The sequence below is a fragment of the Molossus molossus genome, unplaced genomic scaffold, assembly GCF_014108415.1.
Source record: "Molossus molossus isolate mMolMol1 unplaced genomic scaffold, mMolMol1.p scaffold_m16_p_1, whole genome shotgun sequence".
In the NCBI taxonomy this organism is placed as follows: Eukaryota; Metazoa; Chordata; class Mammalia; order Chiroptera; family Molossidae; genus Molossus; species Molossus molossus.
Window position 1 is genome coordinate 210,984,342 of NW_023425344.1, and position 16,197 is coordinate 211,000,538.

The following is a 16,197-nucleotide window of genomic DNA, read 5'->3' on the forward strand; positions in this document are numbered from 1 at the left end:
GGCCCCGCTCCTCCGAGGGCCACCGCCCTCTACCTTGGCTGCCTCCCCAACTTCATGCAGTGTGTAGTGTTTGCTGAAGCAGATAAGAATTCATTCAGTTCAATTACCAGGAAAACCAATGGCCCCAGAATGAGGTCAAATAAACAAGGTGCTGACACAACTGAAAATACTTGATCTTTGGAACCTGTTCTATTCTAGAGTCAAAAGACTTGCTTACTGTACCTCGCACCAGTCTTGACTTCCTCGATTGGAAAAATGACAGAGGTGAGCTCCAATATATGAGATCGCCGAAGATTTGCCAGACGCTCATAATGACTCTTTAAGTCAATGGTCTTTTTTTCTACTAGGTCACCAAGTTTACGATTGTGCCTCTGAATCTTCTCCTTTTTCTCTTGATGCCGTTGTGCTCGAGTATAAAGCTTCTGGTTCTTTTCCTTGGTTTTGAGAAGGCCTTCAGAATCTAAAATAAATCACACCCAACAATTATCTCTACAAATAGTTCCTGGAATCTATTAACTCCCTTAAAAGTGTTTGTAAAAGGCTGTGAGTGTGGCAACCAGCCTGCATTTATGTTCTGAAGAGCAGGGCTCCGGACCCCAGCAGGCCATCAGCACCACCCAGAGCAGTGTACTCAAAGTGTGGCCTATGAATCTGGGCCCGTCTACAAATTTTTATCAATCAGACAAGAATACTAAAGAAATACAGACTAAATTTAGAAAGAAAATTTTTTCTTTGACATGGCAATTTGACATTGCCATAACATTCAAGCATGTGATCATTTTTCTAGAAATTGATTTTATTATAAAAGTATTTGGGTCCTGGCCAGTTTGGCTCAGCAGTTAGAGCACTGGTTGGCGGACCAAGGGGCTGAGGGTTCAATTCCAGTTAAGGGCATGTAACTGGGTTGCAGGTTCAATCCCTGGCCCTGGTATGGGTTGTGCGGAAGGCAACCAATCAATGTGTTTATCTCTCATCGATGTTTCTCTCTCTCTCCCCCACTCCCGTCCTCTCTCTCTAAATCAATAATAATGTGTGCGTGTCTGTGTGTGTGTGTGTGTGTGTGTGTGTGTGTATACATATATATATATATATAAAGTATTTGGTATCAGTTTATGACAGATTGGAAATCAAAGAGAAAAAACTGGTCTTTTACTACAGTTGAAGAATCAATGACCCCGTCCCTATGCATGAGATTGTACTTTCTTAAATCCAGGATGGATCCCAAGATTCTCTCTCTAGATTTTAAAAAGGTTACCAGGTCACTCTGCTAGGGATGGAAATCACTATTTTAAGTCCACTGCTTTAAAACCATGTCTTTGATTTTCTGTGGTTGCTGTTTCTGTATTTTGGTATTAGGAATCTATTAGAGCTGATCAAAGTTTTAAACTTGCTCATCAGAAAAATGCACAAGCTAAGTAAGTTCAGCAACTTCAGGAGGTTCTCAGATGCCTGGTAGCACACCCCTGGTGTGAGCTTCATGGGAGGATGAGGAAAGAGGGTACATCAAGGTTAAGTGAGGAGTCCCAGCACTGCTGCTGAGCCAGAGGCTTTGGAGAATGCATGCACAACTCAGTGCACAACTGGCTGTCTCTAGTCCTAAGCGCTCTTCATCGTGCTGCCCTGCTTCTATAGCTTATTAATCCTGTGAAACTCCACATCCGAATGGTATGAGGACAAACACCCTCAAAGGAAGCTTTTATACCACTATGTACCACTACAAGATATTGCTTCTGAAAGCCATGAATAGAAAAGAAAGAGATTCACCAGGTATGATGGTGACTCATTCTAAACCTTAAATACTGATCTTCAGAAATACACAGAATATTTCCAAGGATGCAGGATTTCTAAGAGGATGCTCTTAAATTTTGATAATCACCTATGATAGAGTATCAATAAAAATATAATGTAAGATTAATACAGATTAAAATATATAAAAGACACATTATAGAAAATAAGACAACCAGGCCCATGTGGCTCAGTGGTTGAACGTTGACCCATGTACTAAGAGGTCACCTGTTCGATTCCAGGTCAGGGCACATGCCCAGGTTGTAGGCCTGATCCCCAGTGGGGGGCATGCAGGAGGAGATCAACTGATGTTCTCTCTCATCGATGTTTCTATCACTCTCTCCCTCTCCCGTCCTCTCTCTACAACTCAATAAAGAAGAATAATTTTTAAAAAAGGTCCTTTGCCCTTTAAAAAAAAAGAAGAAAAAACAATATTCTGTGCCTCTGGTAGAAAGTAATAATTATAAATGGGTACCAAGTTAGATTTTGAGTCTCCTGTTAGCTAAAGCAAATGGGAAACATACATTCACATCGATGTGAAAGGGACACATCGAGTGGCTCCCACCCGCACGGCCAACCAGGGCCGGGGACAAACTGCAACCGAGGTACGTGCCCTTAGCAGGAACCAAACCCAGGTCTCTCGGGACCGCAGGTCCATGCTCTAACAGCTGAGCCAAACCGCCCAGGGCTCTTTAACTTTTTTAAGTGAGAAAGGTAGCAGGTTATTTAAAGATTTTTCTATGCCTGGCTGGTGTGGCTCGGTGGATTGAGCATCGTCCCATGGACTGAGAGGTCCCGGTTCGATTCCCGGTCAGGGCACATGTCCAGATTTCAGGCTCGATCCCCCCCGTAAGGGGCATGCAGGAGGCAGCTCATCAATGTTTCTCACATCGATGTTTCCATCTTTCTCTGCCTTCCTCTCTAAAAAAATCAATAAAAACATTTTTAAAAAGATCTTTATATAAGAATTCCTTACACAAATGTTTCATAAGGAGAGGAAGGCAAGCAGTAAATTTTTCCAGGTTGCTATTGCCCCACACCCCTCCTCTCTTTTTCTCTATCTCTCTAGTTTATTAATTCCACGAAATTCCACATGAGCTCTTTATTAGGGCTGGAGGGAGGGGTCAAATTACTTACTTTTCTTCATTTCTTCATTTCCTTTACATATTGTTTGCTTCAGCTGTTCAATCCTCATCTTGCAGGACATTATTTTCCATCTCTTAAAAAGTATGCAATAAATATCAGACATATTGGTCTCATAATTAATATGATTACCTACCTGGTATCACTACCTATTTCAGGTATATCTCAGAAAACATAATGAAGAAAGGCCACGATATTTATTATAGCTTTTATAACTATTGTAGATTACCAGAAAGAAATAAAAAGTAAATCGAACAAGTGTTGGCGAGGGTGTGGAGAAAAGGGGACTCTAGTACACTGCTGGTGGGAATGCAGACTGGTGCAGCCACTATGGAAAACACTATGGTGTTTCCTCAAAAAATTAAAAATTGAACTGCCATTTGACCCAGTGATCCCACTTCTAGGAATATACCCTAAGAAGCCTGAAACACCAATCAGAAAGAATATATGTGCCTTTATGTTCATAGCAGCACTACTTACAATCGCTAAGATCTGGAAACAGCCCACGTGCCCATCAACAGATGAGTGGATAAAAAAAGCTGTGGTACATATATACAATGGAATACTATGCAGCTGTAAGAAAGAAAGATCTCTTATCTTTTGAGATGACATGGAGGGACCTACAGAGTATTATGCTAAGCAAAATAAGCCAGTCAGGGAAAGACAAATACCACATGATCTCATTTATTTGTGGAATATAATGAACAAAATAAGCTGATGAACAAAATAGACTTAGAGACATAGAAAGGAGTACGATTCAGAGTGACAAACCTCAGAGGAGGGGGTAGAGGGGGTGGATGAGATAAACCAAAGAACTTATATGCATGTATGCGTAACCAATGGACTGGTTCAATGCAGAAGCTGCTAGAAAATTAAGAGAGAGAGAAATTCACAGAGAAAAATTATGAAGGCTATTTTTTAACATGCTCTGTCCAATATATAGCTACTGGTCACACGTGGCTATTTAAAAGTCAATTAAAATTGCATAAAATAAAAAAATTCAGTTCCTTACTCACACTACCCATACGTCATATGTTCAACACCACATGTGGCTAATGGCTACCATATTGTTCTGTGTAGACACCGAACACTTGCATCATCACAGGAAGCTCTATTGACACCCTGCTTACTCTTAGTGCTAGCTATAGAGGAGACCATCAACATCACTGATTTCTCTCACTGATATAATAAACACGTATTATTTTCAAAATAATTAAACTATAATAAAATAGAAAAAAATTTTCAAGTGTATAACTTATATAAGATTTCTTCAAAAACCTCAATCATATGAAATATAAAATGTCCTCTTTATATTACCCGGATTTAGGTATTGCTTCCCCCAAGGTGAATAAAAAGTCAGCAAAAATAAGACCCAATAGTCAGTTAAAAAATGTAATTATCTATTCTATAATGCCTCCATAAATGTGGCCAATTAAAAGCTCATAACAACATTCAAACATTTGTGGTGTTTGATAGTACAAGATACAGAGTAGATTATAGGGATGTGCTGGTGGGCGAAATGCTAACCTCTCAAATCGAGTGCACGAGACATCTGAAAACAGGTTTGTGGGACTAGTGGATTCAGGAGAGGAGGCAATGAGATGTCTTCCCTTTTAAACGGTATCAGTCTTTGCCTGGCCAGTGTTGCTCAGTGGTTGAGTGTTGACCCATGTACCAAGAGGTCACCAGTTTGATTCCTGGTCAGGGCACATGCCCAGGTTGTGGGCCAAATCCCCAGTGGGGGGCATGCAGGAGGCAGCAAATCGATGTTCTTTCTCACTGATGTTTCTCTCCCCCCCCCCCCTTCTTCTCTCTCAAATCAATAAAGAAAAAAAAATTTTTTTAAGGTATCAGTCTTTAAGAATCAGTCTTGAAATTGTTGATAGCAAAATTCGAAAACAACATAGGGAATGTAGAAAAACTGGGATGGGGTTCTTTATAAATGGCCTTTTATGATATTTTTCTCCACAGCATATTTTGTTTCCATAACATTCAGTATGTGAATAAAATTTACTTATATCACAAATATTCTTTTTTTCTTTATTGATTTTAGAGAGAGAGGAAGAGAGAGAAATATCGAGAGAGAATATCAATTGGCCACCTTCTGCCTGCCCCCACTGGGGATTTGGTCCACAATCTGGGCACGTGCCCTGACTAGGAATTGAACCAGTGATTTTTTGGTGCATGGGTCGCTGCTCAACCACTGAACCACACTGGTCAGGCACAAATATTCTTTTAATTATTTAAAAACTATTAAATTATACTCATTATTGTGGAAAAAAAATTATATATCACAAAAGAAAAAAAAAAAAGTGGTTGTCAGCCTGACTCCTTCCTATCCCTCACGGGTAATCTAAATTAAAGTTCAATGCATCTTTTCAGACTTTTTAGATTATATTTATATTTCAAACACATACAGAAATTGAATCATACTTTACTCTAGCCTACATTTTTGATTTTTCATTTAAAAAATATATCTTGGACCTGGCCAGTTTGGCTCAGCAGTTAGAGTGTCAGCCTGCAGACCAGAGAGACCTGGGTTCGGTTCCTGCTAAGGGCACATACCTCGGTTGCAGTATGTCCCCAGCCCCAGTTGGGGTCATGTGGGTGGCAACCACTCGATGTGGCTCTCTTACACCGATGTTTCTCTCTCTCTCTTCCTCCCTCTCTCCCTCCCCTCTATCTGAAAATGAATGCAAAAATGTCCTTGGATGAGGGGGGAAAAAAAAATCTCTCACTCTCTCTCGGACATCACTCCATATCAATACATGTAGACTGACCATATTCCTTCGAACAGCTACACAGTATCATCTGTGTTGCACCCTGCTTGATTAGCATGTAGTTTATCTATACACTGACTTCACTCCTAGTGCCGCAGACAGCCAGCTTCGCTATCCATAAATTTCCACATTCATGTGCATGTCCTTAAGAGGAAGACTGTTGGATGTACCATATGTGCATAAAATCAAGGACACACCTCTGAATGTCCCCCAGATATGCCACTGTATATTTCCATCAAGACTGAATGCAGTGTTAGTGACCGAACTCCTATTTTCATGTATTGTACTCATTTATGCTCATTTTACTTAGGGTATTTAAAATAAAGAACTTTTTACATAGAGTGGCAAAATGTTTTCCTTTACAGCTTATCAAGTTCCTCTCACCCTTAAATTACATAAACACTTTTGTCTATTTTTTTTCCATATTTTTATGAGTTTACTTTTCACATTTAATCATTATTCCATCTAAACTATGTATGTGTTTACGATGAGGAATTTTTCTCCAAAAGCATAGCTCATTGTTCTTATATTCCTATGCCAATACCAGACTTCATAATTAATCTTTATGACAGCTCCCTGATTAACTGTCAATACCTTGTTTTTGGTATCTAGATAAAATACTTGAGAAGCCCACACTACAAATATATTTAAAGAGAGGACATCTAAAAATGAGCAAAAACAAGTTTAAATTCACAATATTTTAATTTTAAAATCTACCAAGGTAAAAACATGTAACCTCCAGTACAGAGAATATTATTTAAGTAGTTCTTATAGCTCACCAACTGATCTGTTATCCATTTTCCTTCCATAGCTTTTAGCACTCTGTAAGGAGAAGAAATATACAGAATAAGCTCTTAAAACAATTAAATTTTGTGAAACTCAAAAATGTAAAATCAACAACTTTTAAAGATAAGTTCTTATAAATGGATGGAAATAGCAAAGTGGGATGGATGCATTTAAAAGTGTTTTCCAAATTCTGTTCTCTGCAATTTTTTCTCATCTCCTTGCTTTTGCACTTCTAACACAGCCCAGAGCCTTTCTACAAACGTTCATAATAAACTTCCTTAATGGACAGAGCCTTTGTCCTCAGTCATAACTAACAATTCCCGTCAGTCATAATTAATAATAATGATAGTTACAAGAAAATTTATGACTGAAAATGCTAAGTTCATCACCCAAAGAAAAGGCACAGGCCAGTATCAACAAATATTTGTTTTATGGGGTGAAGTGTTCTATAAAAATAAAAGTTCCTGCCTTGGCCCATGTGGCTCAGTTGGTTGAGCATTGTCCCATACACCGAAAGATTGCAGGTTCAATCCCCAGTCAGGGCACATAGCCAGGTTGCAGATTTGATCCCTGCTCAGGGCGCATACAGGAAGGCAACTGATAGATGTTTCTCACATCAATGTTTCTCTCTTAAATCAATGTTCCTCCCTCCCTCCCCCTCTCTCTCCCTTATCGTTACTAAAAAAAAATCAATAAGCATGTCCTAGGGTGAGGAAATAAATAAATAAATGTATGTTCCTATGATCGAATAAATTAGAGAAATAACCGAGTTAAATTAATCCAAGCAGGTTTCTCTAATACAAAGCACCTCAGAATATTTAAGTCACGCACTTATCAATGTGTTTATCAGACCTGGGGTGTGCCTGCAGAATGGTGACTGGGACAGTTTGGGATAGAAGGTTCTATAGGAAAATTCTTAAATCCAGAGTGTGAGAGATGAATCAGGGGTGCTCAGCAATAACTCTAGATTCCCAGGGCTCCTCCCAGACCTACTGAATCAGAATATCTGAGGATAGGATTTTAAGAATCTGCATTTTTAACCATTACCTCAGTTAATGAATTCTGATATAGACCATCTGCAGACCACACTTTGCAAAAACACTGACAGAGAATAAGAAGGGTAAATGGAGCAGTAACATCCAATAGGAGCCACCATCACTAACTTAAGTCTAATGTGCCTCCTGTCCTGGAGCCACGTGCCACGTATCAATGATCAGGGGTGGGGACTGATTACCATTCCGTCCCTGAGTGCCAACTGTGTACAGGCAGCAGGTGATCCCAGTATTTTCTACAAACTTGGTACCTCTCCTGTTTTGCTTCTCTCAGATGCACTACTCTTCTGTATTTTGATTGTGTCCTAAATCTAGTAATATGTCTGTACTCCACAGTACTGAATTAAACCACGTGATGACTAGATAATTCTACAAATTAAAAAACAAAATGAAAACTCACTCTTTTTGAAATTCTTCTTGCTTGCTCTTAAGCTGGCTCAACCGTGCCTTCTTGTCTATAAACCTGCAAGAAAAAAAATTCAATGTTTCATTTAAATATTTGCTTTTTTTCAGTCCAACCAGATGATATAAATTCCTGGGAGGCAATCATTTCTGCCAACTCATCTGGAAATGTCACTGTCTTGAAAGTATTATATATAACTTCTCAATGGGATGCATGTGGATGCTTAGCATTTGGTTGTTTTACAACTAAGTTCAAACTCTCAGCTTTAAAATTATTTCATGGGTTTATAAAATCTATCTATAGGTTTCCACCCCTAGGTTAAATTATTTTCCAAACAGGCACAGCAGAGCTCTAACGTGAATTTGAGTTCAAAGAAGCTTCTATTATAAAAATAACTTTAATTATTAAGCTTAATTTAATCCTGCTTTCATCTACCGCTTTTTCTTTTTCTTTTGTTTGTTTTTTTGCCCTCACCTGAGGATATTTTTCTACTTATTATCAGATAGAGTGGGAGGGAGGGAGAGAGAGACAGAGAGAAAAACATCAATGTGATAGAGACACTTCAACTGGTTGCCTCCCGCAAGACCCGACCAGGGCCAGGGAAGAACCGCAACCGAGGTACGTGCCCTTGACCGGAATCGAACCTGCGACTCATTGGTCCGTCGGCCAACGCTCTAACCGCTAAGCCAAACCAGCCAATTTGTTTCTTATAATTTTAAAAGTACGATTTATTTTCTCACTTATTTTATTGCTAGTCATTGCAGGTTAACAAGTTACTTAGTAAAAGTTACCAAAAGGAAGGGATATCATATTGCACTTCATTTTCTGTCAGTCTACTACTCATACCCTTATTATTTTCTTCCTATTACCTTATTTGTGGTTTAGTTTGCTCTTTTTTGTAGCTTATGGTAAAAACTCATTGATCTTATGGCCCCCATCCTTTTTAAAAAAAATATTCTTATTGATTTTTTAGAAAGAGAGGAAGGGAAACACTAATGACTGGCTGCCTCCTGCACGTCCCCCACGGGGGATCAAACCTGAAACCTGGGCATGTGCCTGACAGAAATCAAACCAGCCACCTTCTGGTACATGGGATGACACTTGATCAACTGAGTCATACCCGCCAGGGCCACCCTTCCTTTTTAATATAATGATATAAAGTTATCAATTTCCCTCTAAGTATTGTTTCAGCTAAATCCAAAAAAAATTTTTTTTATCCTCACTGGAGGACACTTTTTCGTTTTTTGTTCAGATAGAGCGGGAGGAAGAGAGAGAGAGAGAAACATCAACGTGAAAGGGACACATCGAGTGGCTGCCACCCACACAACCCAACCAGGGCCGGGGACAAACTGCAACTCAGGTACATGCCCTTCGCGGGAACCAAACCCAGGTCTCTCTGGACCACAGGCCGACGCTATAACCACTGAGCCAAACCAGCCAGGGCAAAATAAAAAATTTTGATGCAGTATATTTTCATTACCATTTAGTCTGTAATTTCTACTTTTCCATAAGATTCCTTCATTGACTCACAAGTTATTTAGACGTGTATTGCTTAACTTCCAGCTATATAGACTTTACTAGGTAACTTTTTGTTACTATTTTCTTATTTAATTCTGATGTGGTCACAGAATATACTGTGAGATTTCAATCTTTCTATTTGAAACTGTCTTATAGCCTTGAATTTGATTTTCCTCGGTGAAAGTTCCATGTGCACATGAAAGTAAGTTCCATGTGCACTTAGCAGCTGCTGGGTACAGTGTTCTATAAATGTCAACCAGCTGAAGGTGGCTAACTGTCATTCAGATCTTCTAGATCTGTGCTGTTCAATATGGTAAAAACCAGTCACGCACAGCTACTGGACACCTAAAATGTGGCTTGTTGCTTAATAAGGATTTGATTTTTAAAACTGCATGACAAACATTGTGCAACTGATTTTCAACTGAGTTAACAGTGGCTCACTGTTTTCAAGGAGACACGGGTAATGCCACATGCTACAGCAACAAGGTACGAAGACAACAGATTAAGGTTTCACTCATATCGATGGTTTACTCTCTCTCTCTAAAATCAATAAAAACATATTTGAAAAATTCAGTTCCTCACTTGCACTAACCACATTTCAATAGTCCCAAACGGCTGGTGACTACCATATTGGACAGCACAGAAACAGAACAACTTGGCACAAAGTTCTACTGGGTGGCACCACAATGGCCAGGAAGGTGGTTACAGCATGAGATAGTATTAGAAAACTCAGAAACCAATGCGGAATGTAGACAAACCCCATAAATTAATAATTAACTTAGGCTTTTACTATGTGCCTGCAATTTATAACAAAGAATCTGCCACAATATTAAGAAATCTAATGATATATTCTGCAGCTGTGGACTCTTGGCCACACTACGTGTTATATGCTTCCATTCCCTTGTATCAAAAATGAGAAACTAATGTGGTATCTATTTCTATCTTGCTAAGGCAACATGGTGGTGATTCCTGTTCCTATAAGCTGAAGGAGATGACAAACAGACAAGACTCATCAAACTTAGCAAACAAAGAACTGACAGGGAAAATAAAATCTTGTTTTAGGAAGTTATGAAAGTTCTTTCAGACCTGTCATAAAAATACCTCTCCACTTTGCACTAGAACAAACTGGGATGACAAACAACTCTGTCCAGCTTTATAAGAGCTGGTTGATTCTCTTGGGCTTTGTTAAATAACACACACAAGAAACAAAATTTAAAACAAATGTACAGATGACAGCAGGAATAATAAAAAGATAATTCCTACTGTACCAAAAGCTTCATGAGTCATGTTATCCTTCATGAAGGGAATTAAAAATAAGTGGTGTTAACAAACCTAAACAGCAGATGATAGATATCAAGGAATGTGGCTAGGTCAGCATTTCAACTGCTTGCTCATCAGCACACTCGCCCATTCTCTGCATTCCCCATCCCACCACTCATGGGAAAAGATAAAAAATTCATCCCACAAGTCTGTGCTTTTTCAATATGGTTTCCAACAAGTGGAAAGGTTAAGAGAGAGTCACCATATTCAAATCACACTTAATGACATCTATTTTATGTTTGAAAAAGGAGGGGGGCCCTGGCCAGTGTGGGCTCAGGTGGTTGGAGTACTGTCCCATACTGAAAGGTTAAAGGTTAGATTCCCCGTCAGGGAACATACCAAGGTTCTAGATTCGATCTCTGGTCCATTTGGTTAGGGGGGCAGAAACTGATTGATGTTTCTCTTTCTCTCTCCCCACCTCTTATCCACTCTCTAAAATCAATAAGCATATCCTTAGTGAGGATTGAAAAAAAGGGGGGAGGAGGAATCACATTTATGTACTTTCAAGTTGGATTTACCACATCAAATATCTTGTATGTTTTTTCATGTCAGAACATATAAATCTATCTAATTATTTAACAGGTGCACAGAATTTCATAAAATAGACATCATATAATTTATTTATATAAACTCCTATTGAATATTGCCATTGCTTCCAGTTTTTCACTATCATCAATATTATAAACGAATATCTTACAAATCTTTACAAACTTTTAAGATTCTCTAGAAGAAATTTCTAGAAATAAAATAAATTGATGGGTCAAATATTTACATGCAAAATTCTGACAGCTATTTTTTAATTTCCTCTGAAACACTTAATATAATCGTAACCCCACCAGTAACAGAATCTGTTTTTTCATCCCCTCCCCAAACACTGCATATTTCTTTTTAGTCTTTGCTAACCTGATTGGCCTCCCACCCCCTTCCCCCATGTTGAAAGCCCTTTCCTATCTTAATAAACTACTTACTTTTGTTGTTGTTATTCCCATCTGTCCTTGGTCCATTTTTGTACATTTTTAAAAGAGTTACTTATTAGGGAAATTAGCCATTTTTCTTTCATACATCTTGAAAATTCCCCCCCCTCAATCTGCTTTCTGACTACTCGTGTTTCTTTCTACAGAATTTTCCAACTTTTATGCAGACATATTTATCAATTTTTTGTTTGTTTGTTTAGTGACCCTAGTTTTTGTGTTGTTTCTGAAAGGAATCTGCCAGTGAACATGTACCACGCACCATGGCTTTTACAACACTGTTTCTTATATTTTCTCTCCCAATTTAAAAAGGCCTTCTAGCCCACGGACTAAGAGGTCAGTGGTTTGATTCCCAGTGAGGGCGCATGCTGGCGTTTTGGGCTCAATCCCCAGTAGGGGACCTGTAGGAGGCAGCTGATTGATGTTTCTCTTTCACTGATATTTCTCTCTCTCTCTCCCTCTACCTTACTCTCTCTCTAAAAAGTCAATAAAAAAATTAAAACATAGTTTTTAAAAAAGGCCTTCTATATTATTTACCAAACTTCTCCACTTATAAGATTTGTCTTTTTCCTTAAAAAGTACTCTTAAATTAACTACTATTTTCTCAATTCTTCCATACTTTCACAACTAATTATTTTTTCCCATTAAAAAAATACTCCCTTAAATTGACTTTCAAACATTTTTCCTTCGATAGAGGCTGATGGGGCTGAGAAAAGGAGTGGTCACCCAGCACCCCAGAGGTGTAAGAAGACTGGCACACAACCCAGTTCAGGCTTCAGAGGGAGCTTTCTGGGAGCTATGCCTAGTTGGGATAAGACTTGGGGATGAGTTAGAGCTGGCCCTGTAAAGGGAAGGAAGTCATTATAGGCAGAGGAAATTCTGTTATGTTTCACAAGGTGAAAATTTAATTTCTCCTTCACCAAAGCATTTCAACACACCAAGCAGGATAACAAGGATAGAAGCGTGTTGCTACTGAGCATGAGCCCTAGCCACTGACAATCACGGACAACAGAGAGCTCTACACAGGCCGGACCAATTACATACATCTGCCCCATATTACCAGCGAAACAGCACCAGGGCAGGTGCTCTATTAGGGATCCACATTAATTCTTTGCTAGGTGATAATTAACATCATTATAACACCTACAACTTCGATATCCCAAGTATAGCACCTTTCACAAAATAACCAATCCCTCCACCTGCCGGCCCAGTCCTTTTCCTCATCCTAGGGGTGTATGTTTACTTTGTGCCTAGGGTTATGGCAATAGAAAGGTCTGAGAAATATCATTAATTATAAGAAAGGCAAAAACAGACAAAAAGAACTTAAAACTTTCGAATAAGTAATTGAAGGCCTTAAAAAGAAATCTGTCTCCTTTATGTATTTCTGTACTTGACAATTTTCTACAATAGTCACATACTTTTACAATAAGATAAAAAGATACACAATTAAAATTCCTCATGTTCCCCCTTGAAGATTACATCTACTATAAAAATACATAATCTCCTTAAGGTAGCTAAAGTTAGGTCCTCTGAGACAGATGACATTCTTTGGGTTCCTTAAATATAAGGAAGAGAGACATCAAAATTACAACTAAACTACAGAACAAACGTCCTTCAGAACCATCTGAAATCAAGCTGAATGGAAGTCCTACAACTATGAAATTAAAGCAGCAGCCACACTGAGACTGGTAGGAGGGGCGGAGGCTGGGATGGCTGGTCCCACACCCACGTGTGGTGGATAAAAATCAGGGGGACACCTCGACTATGAAGGTCCTCCCTGAGGAGTGAAGGGTCCCCGTTCCACACCAGGTGCCCAGCTCAGGGTTCCAGTGCCAAGAAGTCCCCATCACTTCTGGCCAGTGGTTCTTAACCTTCCGAATGCCACGACCCTTTAATACAGTTCCTCATGTTGTGGTGACCCCCAACCATAAAATTATTTTCGATGCTACTTCAGAACTGTAATTTTGCTACTGTAATGAATCGCCATTGGAAATATGTGTTTTCCGATGGTCTTAGGCAACCCCAAAGGGGTCGCGACCCACAGGTTGAGAACTGTTGACCTCTGGCTGTAAAACCAGCGGGAACTGAGGCTGAGGGAGGCTGAGGCTGCTGGAGCCCCAGGCAGCTCCTCTTAAAGCCTGAACACAAACTTACTGGGACCTTCTCCCTGAGCTCCAGCTTGGAGGGGAGGCAACTTAAAAGGCACCAGAGACATATGGGGAAGAACTGAGTTGTTTGGTATTAGGGCGAGGACTGGAGATGCAGCTTTCTCCTCAACAGGCGTGCAGGTGGAGGCCTTTATTCCTTTGGTGAGCCCTTTGCCTACGGGGCAGCAGACAGCTGCCATATCTGGGACTCCAGCAACCTGGCTCACACTGGTTGTCCCGCCCTGGTGATTCCATGAGGCCCCGCCCCACCCAACTTTCAGGCCCACCCAAGCTGTTTCCAGTGGCTTTACCATAGGATTGGCCTGTTTTGGCTCCTGCTTCAGATTTTCCTAAATTCTCTCAAACAAGCAGCATCTGGCTACAGGGAGCCCCATACCTCTCACTAAGTGGCCCCAGGCCTGGCACTAGAAGCAACCAGCCTTGGTTCACAGCTTGGCTTTGCCTGGACACCTCCAAGCCCAACACAAGAAGCAGCCACCAGCAGGTCACTTTGTAGCTTATGCCTGGTGGCCCTGGGTAGATCAGAGGCAGTAGCTGACCTTGCCCCAGAGCCAGCACACCCAGTGGACAGCTTCAGACCACGTCGAAGCACCACCACCCAAACACCTCCACAAGTGACACACTCAAGAAATGGACTCGGGGTACCAGAGCCCTGCTGAAGTAAGTCTTACTGTATGTGGTGGGCCCTGCACAGCTGATCATCCAAGGTAGTCAGAGGTAGTCAGTGGGCACAACCAGTCCTTGCAGCTGATCAGCCTGAGTAAAACCCTCCCCATTAACATGCCAACAGCAATCAAGACTTAATTACAACAGAAGGGTGTAAAGTCCACATGAGGGGTGCACCTCAAGAGCCCAGCTGGGAGACCAGGGAGGCTGCTACTGGACCCTACAGAACACCTACCACAATAGGCCACCCTAGGAAGCCTAGGAGACATAGCAACTCTACCTAATACATAGAAACAAACACAGGGAGGCAGCCAAAATGAGGAGACAAAGAAACATGTCCCAAATGAAAGAACAGAACAAAACTCCAGGAAAAGAACTAAATGAAATGGAGATAAGCAATCTAAGAGATGCAGAGTTCAAAATAGTGGTCATAAGGATAGTCAAGGAACCTAGTGAGGGCCTCAAGAGCAAAATAAAGTATCAGTCAGAAATGAAGTATGCAGTAACTGAAATAAAAAATAATTTACAGGGAATCAATAATAGAGTAGGTAAAGCCAAGAAGCAAACCATCAATCTGGAATATAAGGAAGAAAAAAACACCCAATCAGAACAGCAAAAAGAAAAAAGAATTTTTTTAAAATGAGGATAGTATAAGGAGCCTTTGGGACATTTTCTTTTTTTTATCCTCACCCGAGGACATTTTTCCATTTTTTGTACAGATAGAGTGGGAGGGAGAGAGAGGAAGAGACAGAGAGAGAGAAACATCGACATGAAGGGACACATCGAGTGGCTGCCACCGCACGACCAACCAGGGCCGGGGACAAACTGCAACCGAAGTACGTGCCCTTAGCGGGAACCGAACCCGGGTCTCTCCGGACCGCAGGCCGATGCTCTAACCACTGAACCAAACCGGCCAGGGCCTTTGGGACATTTTCAAGCGTACCAACATTCACATCATGGGAGTGCCAGAACAAGAGCGAGGGTAAGAAATTGAAAAACTATTTGAAAAAATAATGACAGAAAACGTCCCTAACTTGGTGAAGGAAACAGACATACAAGTCCAGGACACACAGAGAGTCTCAAACAAGATGAACCCAAAGAGGTCCACACCAAGACACATCATCATCAAAATGCCAAAGGTTCAAGACAAAGAATCTTAAAAGCAGCAAGAGAAAAGCAGTTAGTTACCTACAATAGAGCTCCCATAAGGCTGTCAGCTGATTTCTCAAAAGAAACTTTGCAGGCCAAAAGGGAGTGGCAAGAAATATTTAAAGTGATGAAAAGCAAGGACCTACAACCAAGATTACTCTATCCTGCAAAGCTATCATTTAGAATCAATGGCCATATCAAGAGTTTCCCAGACAAGAAAAAGCTAAAGGAGTTCATCACCACCAAACCAGTATTATATGAAATGTTGACGGGTCTTCTTGAAGAAGATAAAAAAAACATATGAATAAAATGGCGATAAATATATATCTATCAACAATTAAATCTACAAACAAAATGAGCAAGCAGACCAGAAACAGACTCAAAGATACAGAGAACTTTTTGTTGGTTGCCAGATGGGAGGAGAGTTGGGTGAAAAAGATGAAGGGATTAGGAAGT

General features: G+C 40.2%; 2 protein-coding genes across 2 annotated transcripts in view; one reads left to right on the forward strand and one right to left on the reverse strand.

Annotated features, from left to right (window-relative positions):
- FBXO34 (F-box protein 34) overlaps positions 1 to 10,709 on the forward strand; it is a 130,150-nt gene extending 119,441 nt beyond the window's left edge. Inside the window, exon 14 of the transcript XR_004956757.1 lies at positions 10,419 to 10,709. The gene's annotated coding sequence lies outside the window, so the exon portion shown is untranslated. The remainder of the gene's footprint in view (positions 1 to 10,418) is intronic.
- The window catches only part of ATG14 (autophagy related 14), a 41,438-nt gene that overhangs the window by 17,271 nt on the left and 7,970 nt on the right, over positions 1 to 16,197 (reverse strand). Inside the window, exons 2-5 of the mRNA XM_036242609.1 lie at positions 7,947 to 8,009; positions 6,488 to 6,530; positions 2,923 to 3,004; positions 223 to 460 (exon numbers count right to left, since the gene is read on the reverse strand). Of these exons, the coding sequence (XP_036098502.1) occupies positions 223 to 460; positions 2,923 to 3,004; positions 6,488 to 6,530; positions 7,947 to 8,009 (426 nt within the window). The remainder of the gene's footprint in view (positions 1 to 222; positions 461 to 2,922; positions 3,005 to 6,487; positions 6,531 to 7,946; positions 8,010 to 16,197) is intronic.